The 13,092-nt window shown below is 32.7% G+C and overlaps 1 protein-coding gene across 1 annotated transcript; it reads left to right on the top strand.

Annotated features, from left to right (window-relative positions):
• Positions 1–459: 459 nt before the first annotated feature.
• Positions 460–5,502, top strand: LOC134713686 (schlafen-like protein 1). Its single transcript, XM_063574975.1, has 4 exons — positions 460–1,044; positions 1,661–1,813; positions 2,804–2,946; positions 5,417–5,502. Exons 1-4 carry the CDS (start codon positions 567–569, stop codon positions 5,447–5,449), a joined length of 807 nt encoding a protein of 268 aa, XP_063431045.1. The 5' UTR covers positions 460–566; the 3' UTR covers positions 5,450–5,502.
• Positions 5,503–13,092: the final 7,590 nt, after the last annotated feature.

Raw genomic sequence — 13,092 nt, 5'->3', positions numbered from 1 at the left:
TGTTAAATAGAGTTGTATATATTTTGTTCTCATATGCAACTCGTCTAAACATCTACCCAACAATGTTAGATCTGTAAATTTGCTATCGCAAATTTCTCATATGTACATAGATTTGTTTATTATTTACATCAATAAATCATTTTATTTTTACATTTTGCTTTTGAGTATACAAGTATATTGATAACAATTATGCATCTCTTTTCCTACGTATATATATATTACTGTAATGCACATATATCGCATTATACCCAGACCCATTCATTTTCTTTAAATAAACATATATGTATTCAATTAACAATGATTAAACGAAAACATAACATAATATACATTTCCGAGAATATTGTTAATCAATACTATAACGTTACATGTCGCAGGTAGCATTTGCTCTATAGAGCTACATGTATATGACGATTAGACCGGAAATAAGATACTTCATAGATAATTTATAAAAAGCTCTTATCGTCGATGTTCTGTAAGGCTACATGTATTATAAATCTATGTAGACAGTGGTGACATCCTAATCTAACAAAACATTTCAGAACTGATAAAGAGGATTTTATTTCGACATGTCTACCAGTGATCATAAAGTGATTATTAGAAATCTTACGAAAAGTAAAAGCATCAGTGATTCGAACTTAAAGGATTCAATATTTGAATTACTAAACATGTGCATAAAGATATCGACTTTGAGAAACTGTATAAAGATAAAAAAGGAAAAGAAGCAGAGGTGTGCCGTAATTATTCTTAGAAATCCAAACGAAGTATTTGAAGTATTAGACCGCTTAAAGAACCGGCGAAGCAGAAAAACCCTTGGATTCGACTTTCAGAGCCTTGCAGATAAAGATGTAGACATTGACGTTGAAATGGAATTGCCTGAAAGATACTATCGAAAAGGTCAATATATAGGCAGAGAAACTAGACAAATGGAATTCAAACTAGGTGGAGGAGAATATGTCAGAAAATATTTGAGGGAAGATGTGCTTAAATATGTATGTGGGTATCTAAACGGAAGAACCAAAGGAACTCTGTTCATTGGTGTAAATGGTAGGTTTTACACGTGCTGCGTCAAATCATTGAAATTTATGGTATATTGAGTTCTGATATCACCGTCAATTGCGTTGAGTAATACGTTTTTTAAAGATCGGTAAACAAAGATATTTTTGTCAACATTTTGTTTAAATCTTACCTTTATGCCTCTTTATTTTATTGTCGATATTCCTCATAACTTTATTAAAACATAATGAATAGTTAGAATTAAAAAGTTTGAATGTTCATACGTCAAAACGGAAATGAAAAAGAAAGCAAAGCATATGATTTGAATGTGATTTACGAAAGAAATACAATGTATATCACAATTCAAAAGCTCGCCTTTAACAACAGAAAAAAGGGTAGACTTTTCAACGTGTTTCGAACTGTTATTGTACAAATGTAAGGTGAAAATCAATCAAATTAATCTTGATAGTAATATAACACAGAAAAAAAGAAAGTAATCCTGAATATTTGGATATTTTGATACGACCCCTTTTGTCGCGGTGGAGCGTGGATATCATTATTAGTTAATATAATGAAGACTTTCCGAAAATGTCTGAAAAGAGTTTACCTAGTTCGGGGATAAAATCTAAAATGATGATTTTTTTTTTAAATGTGTGTTATTTTTCAGATGATGGCCATGTTGTTGGTGTCAATTGTGAAGAAGAAGATAAAATTCGTCGAGAGTATATCGACCAAAGCATCAGAGCAATAAAACCACCTGTCGATAATAAAGACTATACCGTAGAGTTTATTCCCGTGGAAGTGAATGGAAAACTAAGAGGTCATTAAACAAAAATTTGTCTATGTATATAAAAAAGAAGATGGGGTATGAATGCTAATGAGACAACATACCACAGAAATAAACAACTATAAGTCACCGTAGTGTATTTATCTGCTGAATTTTGTTTGTCAATCCTGATTTTGTTTGTCTTATATAACATTGATGTTGACCGCTTGCAAATATATTATAAGAAAAGAAGGAGTATTGGTATGAGTCCATGATTAATGCAATCATAAGTGACGGTACGGACCAGAGTTGGGTACGGACTATAACTGATTTTAATATGACATGTGAAGCAATTAAAACGAAAAATAAACAAACGTCATTTAAGGCTATAAACAGATATACAAATGTACCCAACATAAATATTGACAAACTTATTAAAGATACTTATGTCAGGATTAGAGCTAAAGGAATAATATGCGTTAAACTTTAATTGGATATGCCTATTCCGAATGTGGCGGGGTTAATAGATATAGGAAGATGTGGTGTGAGTGCCAATGAGACAACTCGCCATCCAAATAACAATTTAAAAAGAAAACCATTATAGGTTAAAGTACGGCCTTCAACACGGAGCCTTGGCTCACACCGAACAACAAGCTATAAAGGGCCCCAAAATTACTAGTGTAAAACCATTCAAACGGGAAAACAACGGTCTAATCTATTTAAACATTTAATAAGCACCAAATTTGCCAAACCATTGACAAAAGCACAATAGACGAAAAACTAAAACTGACAGTTGTTTAAAACTTTACTCATCGACACGAAGCATTAATATTTTTAAAGTTATGACCTTATGCTCCGTAAAGAAGATCTGTATATGAATCTAAAATAATATTTGATAAATTTGATAAAGGAATTTGTTTGAATTTTTCCTCAAGTTCGATATCTTTGTTATTTAACTTTTGTGTATTACAAAAAAAAATAACCGATAGTTTATTTGATATAGTAGAATTCAACCTGTCGGTCATTGTATGCTCTACATTGTAGCCAATTGTAAAGTAATTGAAATAACGGTCTACAAGAAAAAACAACTCAATAGACTTTTTGACAGTAAAGGTCACGTGTATATGAGACGTGAAGGCAGTGTATCAGATTTTACCGCGGCTGAAGTACAGGATTGGATTTTTCAGGTATGGATTTTTTCTTAAAAACACCAATATTTAAATGTATCTCAAAAATAACTGAACATTTTTGAGTTTATTGAAATTACTAAAATATACATACTGCTCAACGATGTAACTTCAATTGTCGTAGTATTTAAATGACTGTGTTCAAAATATTGGCTTCTTAATTAAACCAAAGAAACCGCTCTAATCAAAATTATAAGTACTGAACAAAAATGACACACGGAGGTTGCAAGACTGTCGGCATTCCAATGGGAACAAACTGTGCCCCTCAACTTGCCGACTTGTTTCTTTATTATTATGAGGCTGACTTCATGCCGGAAATTCTTAGCAAGAAAGATAAGAAGTTAGCAATATCCTTTAACTCTACTTTCCGCTATATAGATGATGTTCTTTCACTAAACAATTCAAAATTTGGTGACTATGTGGACCGCATCTATCCCATCGAACTAGAGATAAAGGATACTACAGATACAGTTAAGTCAGCTTCATATCTTGACTTACATCTAGAAATTGACAATGAGGGTTGGTTGAAAACAAAACTTTACGACAAAAGAGATGATTTCAGCTTTCCAATTGTGAACTTTCCATTCTAAGTAGCAACATTCCAGCAGCACCTGCATACGGGGTATATATCTCCCAATTGATACGATATTCCCGTGCTTGCATTTCCTATCATGATTTTCATAATAGAGGGTTACTGCTCACAAGGAAGCTATTAAAGCAAGAGTTCCAAATAGTGAAGTTGAAATCATCCCTTCGTAAATTTTACGGACGCCATCACGAGTTGGTTGACCTTTATGGAATAACCGTTTCACAAATGATATCGGATATGTTCCTTACGTCGTAACTACAACCCCCTTCCCTTTCATGGATTTGACCTACCGAATTAGACAATTTACCGGATTTGTTATCACCTAAGCAACACGACGGGTGCCGCATGTGGAGCAGGATCTGCTTACCCTTCCGGAGCACCTGAGATCACCCCTAGTTTTTGGTGGGGTTCGTATTGTTTATTCTTTAGTTTTCTATGTTGTGTCATGTGTACTATTGTTTTTCTATTTGACTTTTTCATTTTTAGCCATGGCGTTGTCAGTTTGTTTTAGATTTACGAGTTTGACTGTCCCTTTGGTATCTTTCGTCCCTCTTTTTTTTCTACAAAGCAAATTATTGTGAAAATATACTGGTACGTTGCTATTGTTTCGGTTTATTAACGAAGCCTAGAAAATTAAAGAGCACATTTTTGTGGTACAGAAAACCAGTTCTTTTCTAAAAAGCTACAAATGGAAGAAAAGCTTTAATGTAACCAATATGTCGTTACTATGTATACATAATTAGACCTTTGTTAATGTGATGTCAAATTCAAGTTGCTTAATTTCCATATTCCATTAGCGTAAGTGTTTGCATTCTAGTTTCATCTGTCTTTTAGCTCTATATGTATATATTAACATGTACATGTAGCTTTGCAACTGAATAATCAAACTTGGTGTATTCAATTTAGCTGTGTTTTTTTATCAAATCAATAATTGTAGTTTGTTCACTGAAGCTGCGAAGTGTTCTTATGCGTTTTAAACATAATCTTACAAGTCTAAGAACGGTGTGTCATATATTTGTACATACTCGACGTTGTGTAGACTTGTTATAATTGTTATAAAATGTTTTTTTTTAGTTTCGAAAAGGTTTAAATAAATAATTTTTTATTACGATAATGAATTATCAATTTTGAACCAGGATTATTTGCTATACATATTCATACTTAATATGGTCACCTTACAGTTTTAGACAAATACAAAGAGACAAAATACATTAAATACTATCATTGTCATAGAAACAATATACTATATAAATTTAAGAAATTGTGGAATGAGTGCAAATGATTCAACTCTCCATCAAACTCTAATTGTTAAAGTAACCCATTACGGCATATATCACGGAGCCCAGGCGTACAGCGAATAGCAAGCTACAAAGGGCCCAAAAATTACTAGTGTAAAACATTCAATTAAGAAATTTAACTGTCTTATATATAAAAAAAAACGATAACAATTGAACATCAAGGTTCTGACTTAAGACATTTATTTAACTCGAAATGTGTACCCTCCTGTGACTCCTTAATACTCTTTTATATATTTTTCAGTTGGTTTGTTTCCGAAAATTCGACTCTAAAAATAGGTCAGGGAAGGAACACAAAGAAAGCATTAGAACAATTCAATGATCAAAACGTTTGGTAATGCTTTCTTTGTTTTTACCTGACCTATTATTAGAGAAGAGTTTGGGAAACAAGTAAAAATTATTGGGTTAGTTGAATGATAAACAGTACACACACATACGAACAAACAATATTGAAATTAAGTATTGGGTAACTACAAATTCAAATGGCAATATTTCTTATACAGAATTTGTGCTTTGATTTCATATTTTCCGTATCCAGAGAAGTCGTTAATGTTTTTTGATTTGGTTTATTGTGTCTTTTGAACAGAATCGTCCATCAAAAAAGTGCACTTTGTTATGATATTGGGATATCAAAAGAACAGTGCTAAGTTGGATAACAACGTGCTTTAGACCACCAGTAATTTATTATCCAGTTCGCAACAGGATCTCAATCAGTTGCAAGAAACAGTTTTGAAATAATCTCATTATTTCAGGGTAATAAAACAACCATCTGTATATGTCACAAATTTAAATGTATGAAATTTCAATGCACTTTCGTTTTAGTTAATTAATAAAACTTAAAAATAATAACTTGATACCGTGCTCCAAATGCAAGGTAAATAAAAAAAGATTAACAGTCATTAAATCTGTCAAAACAAACTCTTCACTAAATTTAATAACAGAACGACTGGATAACAAAGGTCATACTTTGACTTGGTCCAGATATTTCCGACAATAACTACATTGTTTGAGACTCGACCGTATTAACTAGGCCCAGAAGTCAGTTCCTCAGTGTTGTCATGAATGATCATGGGTATGGTTATAATTAGCCTGTTTACAAAACTATGTTGTGCTTCTTGTCATAGATGATTCTTCTGTTAATGCTCCACTAGGGCGGCAAAAAAATCAGACATAACTTTTCTTCTTCTGGAGTTCTATAATACGCGGTATGACGATAACATTGAAAAGACCTTTCCTTCTTCTACATTTAAGCTCGATATTCTGCTGCTTTAGCCTGGTATCCGTTTCTGTATGTCGATTAAGAGTCGTACATAGTTATCAAAGGTACCAGGATTATAATTTAGTACGCCAGACGCGCATTTTGTCTACATAAGACTCATCTCTGACGCTCATATCAAAATATTCATAAAGCCAAACATGTACAAGGTTGAAGAGCATTGAGGATCTCTTCAACAATGTCTCAACTGTACTTGTTAGCTATACGGAATAACGTATCCCTTTCTTTTATCGATGCCTCAACTTTCTTCAAAGCGTAACTGTGCCTATCCAGTAATCTTTGTTATCAATATTAATGGCTAAAACAGTTTACCAAATTGCAGTTTGAATTCTTTTCCTACAAACTGATCACCTGGTAAAATATTGTAACACATTGCTCAAGTAAATGGGTGTTAGTATGAAGTGAGTGATGTGAAATAAAAAATGAAATGATATTCAGTTTAAGTTAATTGATATCTGTGTCATGAATTAATTTCAAACAAAATGATGACTTACTATAATATGAATCACTGATTTAAAAGGTCTAACTTTGACACGGAATTTCTATAATAAATAGATTTGACAAATATTTGCTACTGTACTAATTCCAAAGGTTTCAGCACAGTAACTGCGGCACCAAATGAACCGTGATATACACTAGTTTAGGTCTGTAAGTAACATTGGGTCGGTCTTCCTCGTCACATATGTTGAACGTTAAAGTTGTCTTTTTGGTTGGGTATATGAAAACTCGATTAAATGAAAAGGACCCGTAAAATAGAATAAATAAACTCATCATATATACCAGGATTGCAATTTTATATTTGCACCAGACGCGCGTTTAGTCTACAAAAGACTTATCAGTGACTCATCAATGAAAATGTTTAAAGCTAAATAAAGTACGAAGTTGAAGAGCAATAAGGACTAAAAACTCATAAAAGTTTTGCCAAATACAGCTTAGGTAATCAATTCATGAGGTAGAAAAACCTGAGTATTTCAAAAATGCAAAGCTCTGTAAATAGTTAAAAACCGATATACTCATTATTACGCAATTGAAAATGTTAGAAATTGCAAAATAAATAGTTATCAAAAGTACCAGGATTATAATTTTATACGCCAGACGCGCGTTTCGTCTACATAAGACTCATCAGTGACGCTCATATCAAAATAGTTTAAAAAGCCAAATAAATACAAAGTTGAAGAGCATTGAGGACCCAAAATTCCAAAAAGTTGTGCCAAATACGGCTAAGGTAATCTACTCCTGGGGTAAGAAAATCCTTAGTTTTTCGAAACATTCAAAGTTTTTTAAACAGAAAATTTACAAAAATTACCATATAATTGATATTCATGTCAACACCGAGGTGCTGACTACTGGGCTGGTGATACCCTCGGGGACGAAACGTCCACCAGCAGTGTTATCGACCCAGTGGTGTAAATAGTTATCAAAAGTACCAGGATTATAATTTTATACGCCAGACGCGCGTTTCGTCTACATAAGACTCATCAGTGACGCTCATATCAAAATAGTTAAAAAAAGCCAAATAAATACAAAGTTGAAGAGCATTGAGGACCCAAAATTCCAAAAAGTTGTGCCAAATACGGCTAAGGTAATCTACTCCTGGGGTAAGAAAATCCTTAGTTTTTCGAAACATTCAAAGTTTTTTAAACAGAAAATTTATAAAAATGACCATATAAAAAGAGATTGGTTATTGGATTGCGTTTCACAGCAATTAGTTATATTTCAATAAATATGAGACAATATTTTCATAATAGGACACACAATAAAGGTTGAATTTTTTACCAAAAATATATATTAATAAATAAGGAAACAGTCGGGTTTCGATATTTTGTCGGGTTGTTGTCTTGACACATTCCGCATTTCTCTTCTCAGTTTTATTTTGTGAAACAGAAATGTTCTTCGTCTCCTCCCTTATTTGTCCTATTGTTACCTTAATTTTTTCCTGATTATTTAAAGTCCATACACGTAAATGGCAATGCGTTTCCAACCAACATACGCAACAAAACAATGGACATATAGATAAATATTTCTTATCGTAACCTTTGGACCATTTAAAACAAATTCTCTTTCTCGCATTTGAAACAAACTCTCTTCCTCGCATTTAAAACAAATGCTCTTCCTTTAGTATATGATAGTTTTATTTGCGAAGGAAAATATAAAAAAAATAATCATAATGTAGAAACAAGTATATTTTCTTTGAAAGACAAAAATCATACTTTTATTCAACTAAACGTCTCTATAACTGACACTTTTAAGTTGCTACATTTCCTGGTTGACATATGTTTTAAGGACGTGGTTTTAAACGAAGAATTGGCATTCCAATTGTGACCCAAAGTGCTCCTCTTTTTCTAGACTTATCCTCGAACTAAATAGTTCGACGTTTAGCGGCTGTTCAGAATGCATATATACCATCGAACTTGAAATAATGGATACATATTTTTGACACACATTTAGATATCATCAATGAGTGTCGATTGATAATAAATTTTACTGAGATGATTTCAACTTCCAATTATAATCTTATCATTTCCATGACTGTACTAGCGTTCAAACAGCGTCTGGAGAATATATATTTCTTGTTGATACGACATTCATGAGCTTGCATTTTCTGGCATGATTTCCGTAGTGAATGGTAGTTGCTTGCAGAGAACCTATTGATCAAGAGTTCCAGATGATTGAGTTAGGATAATCCCTTTGAAAATTCAATGAACTCCATCATGAGTTGACTGTTTAGGAATTGATGAATATATTATCGTGAGCACAATCCCAAATATCCTTTTTCTCAAATGTAACATACCGAATAAGACTTCAACACAGGCTTTTTACCTTAAGGAATTTCATGACGAGTACTACATGTGTGGTATGACTTCTTTCTTTTCATAAGCACTTGATATCACCCCTTGTGTTGAATGAGGTTTGAGTTTCAGTCTTACGTTTTGTATCTTGCATTTTTGTATGCTGTAGTTTGTCTTCTGGTCATTGATATTTTTTGTCATGACATTGTGTTCCATATCAAACTCACAGTTATATTGCGTTGCTGTTTCGTACACGCCTTGAAATATGCTATTGTTTTGCAAATACAGGTTATGCGATCAATCAGTTGAACAAAATGTAATGACAAATGTCGTTTGTTGCTGTAGTTCAAACGTTTTTATCGTTTATCATTTTTTATATATTGTAGATCGTTGGTTTCCCCGTTTGAATGGTTTTATATTAGTCATTTTAGTGGCCTTTGATAGCTTGCTGTTCGGTGTGAGCAACGGAATTGTCCCTTTGACCTATATATTATAGTGTACTTTTACAAATTATGACTTGAATTGAAAGTTGTCTCATATCACATCTTTTTATATTCATTACGTTTTCTGTAGCAACTATTTGTAGCAACGACCTCACGATCACCAGAATGAGTATTCATGTCTTCATTTTTGCGTGGAATCCAGTGTCTTGGACAATTCTCGACTGATACATTTGTATTTTAAAGTTCATCAATTTATTAAGAAATATGAGATCACCTGACTGGTTTTTTTTTCATACCATTTATTTGTAATCTTAAAATCTATTGAGAGAAATGAAATACAATATTCAAAATAGCTATCAAGATTTCAAGAATAGTTGGTAAGACCACTATTACCTGCACCTTTATAAATGACAACATGTTGTCAACAAACGAGCAATCTTATTTTACAAAAGGCTTTGCCAGCTAAAGAGATTTTTCTATCATAAAATTTTAACAAAAGCAACAAACTGTTTCTGAAATTTTTAATATACGGTTCAATTAAAATGAAATGTGAATAATTGCAATTTGCAATTCGAAAAGTAATTTAAACAAAAAATGATCCTGGCAATATTCCTATATAGATGTGGTACTAAAGAGGGACGACATATACCAGAGGGACAGTCAAACGAAAATAAATTGACAACGCCATGGTTAAAAATGAAAAAGACAAACAGACAAACAATAGTACACATAAAACAACATAGAAAAACTAAAGAATAAACAACACAAACCCCACGAAAAAAGGAGGGCTGATATCAGGTGCTCCGGAAGGGTAAGCAGATCCTGCCCTACATGTGGCACCCGTGTTATCTGAGACACGGTTTTATAGCCTGTAACATATTTCTTTGAAATATGAGAATTGTAACACATCAGCGGTGTTTGACCTAAATCATTTACACAGCTGTATGTATACACGATATAAAACTTCAATAGAAAATGTATGAAAATATTTATATTATAACCTAATATAAGTTAATAAAAAACGAAAGTAAAAGTGAAAATTGAAATTAGGTCAAACATTATTTACAGACGTAGTGAATTCACGTTGGACTTGAATTGCGTCATGTATTGATACTATAAAGACGGTGGTCACACTTAACAAAACATTTTAATAAAAACGATACTAATCTAGAAATGTCTAACAACAATCATATTGTGATAATAAGAAATCTTTCTAAAAGTAGCAGTAGAACTGATTCTAACTTGACAGATGCCAAATATAGTTTACTAAATACTTGTCTGAAAATTAGTACTTCAAGAAACTGTATAAAAAAAAATAAAGACAAAGAGCGGTTAGCTGTAATTCGTCTTAGATCTCCGACCGAAGTTTCTGATGTATTAGACCTCTTAAAAGCAGCAGAAACTCGCTCGGATTTTGCTTTCAGAGAAAAGCAGACATGTATGTTGACATTAACGTTGAAATGGAATTACCTGAGAAACACTATCGAAAAGGTCAACACATAGCTATAGGCAATTAAACTAGACAAATGGAATTCAAACTGGGTGGAGGAGATTATATTAGAAACAATTGGCTGTAGACCTTTCTCGCAAATGACGTTGCGTAATTATATTCCATTGACTTTGCATTGTGATTATATGTTGCATCTGGTGCAACAAAATTGGTACCGTTGATTTTATTACTACCACTGGGTCGATGCCTCTGCTGGTGGACTATTAGTCCCCGAGGGTATCACCAGCCCAGTAGCCAGTACTTCGGTACTGGCATGAAAATACGGATTGTTTGTGTTATTAAAATTTGCTGTTACAAAATATATAAAATTATTATAAATTAAGGAATGTATCTCCCTCACGCAAAGCTCTGATTCCTTTCACGAATTTGGTAATACTTTTTGGACCTTTTGGATTATAGCTCTTCATCTTTTATATATGCTTTGGATTTCAAATATTTTGGCCACGAGCATCACTGAAGAGACATTTATTGTCGAAATGCGCATCTGGTGCAACAAAATTGGTACCGTTGATTTTATTGATATGGCCATTGATGGTCTTCAACAAATCCCGTGTACCGTATCATTTTCGGAAGGACAGTAAGACGAATTTCTGAAGTCAAATTGAGTGGTTACAACACGTTCACGTTTTCCTGTTTGCAGTATTCTAATGAGTTGATTCAGTTTATATTCCTCAGTTTTTGCAATAAGGAGATGCAACATTTTTTTTAACTGATTTAAGTGTGCCCTAATATTGAAAGAACTGTTTCCCAAAGCAAAAAAAAAACTGAAAAAATCTTTTATTGGTTCGAAATTTCGCTTTCTAAAATTCGGGTGATCTATATAATCTGGTACGTTCAATAACCACAGGTAATTCAAATATGATTTTGTTTTGAAAGAGAAAGAACTATGACAAGCATGAATAGTAGTTGTATGAGGATCGAACATAATTTGGTAAAAAAAAGTTCACAAAGTGAGTGTTGCGTTTTTAAGGTCGGTCAGTATATATAAATAATGTGTTTTCCATTTAAAATCCAAACTTTTCTTATTGGGGTCTATAATTATACCTTCCAGAACTAGAAATTAAAAAAACAACTCACACGGCTTCCTCTGTCTCAGATTTAGACTTTTACCTCAAATTTAACATAAGCGCCCTTCACAGTACCAGAATCTATGACATACAAGACGATTTTAGTTTTAAAACTATTAATTTGCGTCAACTAAGTAGCAATATACTAGCCTTACCTGCAAATAGTTTATTAATCTCCAAACTCATTCTATATTCAAAAGCTTGCAGCTACTACTCATACTTTGTAATACGTCATCAGTGTCTGATAAAGCTGATGAACCATTGTGTATGTTAAAGAACGTCACTTCCATTTTTATTTTTTTTTTAAACTCATTTGAAGATTCCAAGACTTTGTTGATGAATAATTTGTACCAACTTCATAAATAATACAAGATGGTCTTGAAGTACAGATTATAGTTACTTATGTTTTTAATCTTCTTAATATCATGTTATAGTATTCTCTTATCTGATTTTGTAAATTATTACTTTTACTGTCTTTTTTTAGAAGTATCCATTTGAAATGGCAAATACTAGTTAAAATTTTTATTGTCTTTCGTTTTTGATAATGTGCAATGGTTTTATACCTTTTCGTTTATCTTTGTTGACATATTGACTTGTTTTATAGTGATGAAAGTTATCACATAATGTTGACAAATGTACCACTATTTTTTGTTTACATTTTTAACTTTTGTATTCTGTTTGTATTGTTCTCACATCGTTGTCAATATATATACATCTTCATGCCTTATATATCATGTACTGTAGTACGCCGCTAGATTAAAACTGACGTGGAAAGGTAACATATGGCCACCGAAAGCTCTTTTTTTGAGAGCCCAGGTGGTCGTGTGGTCTAGCGGGACGGCTGCAGTGCAGGCGATTTGGTGTCACGATATCACAGTAGCATGGGTTCGAATCCCGGCGAGGGAAGAACCAAAAATTTGCGAAAGCAAATTTACAGATCTAACATTGTTGGGTTGATGTTTAGACGAGTTGTATATATATACGTAAATAACTATTTTTATTTTTGGCATATTTCTGTAGTCTTTGCGGTGTGTTTGGAAATTTTAAAATTGTTCCAGCGTTCGCTTAAATTGTATAAATCAAGATTTTGATAGAGTCTCAATTTGAATTGACATGATTCATTTGACATCGTGCTATTATTGAAGAAGGATATCTGTTATCCGAAATATCTAATATT

Source organism: Mytilus trossulus, chromosome 4, assembly GCF_036588685.1.
Source record: "Mytilus trossulus isolate FHL-02 chromosome 4, PNRI_Mtr1.1.1.hap1, whole genome shotgun sequence".
In the NCBI taxonomy this organism is placed as follows: Eukaryota; Metazoa; Mollusca; class Bivalvia; order Mytilida; family Mytilidae; genus Mytilus; species Mytilus trossulus.
This window is presented reverse-complemented; position numbering and strand designations above follow the sequence as displayed.

Coding starts and splice junctions, on each gene's coding strand:
- LOC134713686 (XM_063574975.1), top strand. CDS start 567: ATGTCTACCAGTGATCATAAAGTGATTATTAGAAATCTTACGAAAAGT. Junction 1,045..1,660: donor TCTGTTCATTGGTGTAAATG/GTAGGTTTTACA, acceptor GTTATTTTTCAG/ATGATGGCCATGTTGTTGGT. Junction 2,947..5,416: donor TACAGGATTGGATTTTTCAG/GTATGGATTTTT, acceptor TCTTTTGAACAG/AATCGTCCATCAAAAAAGTG.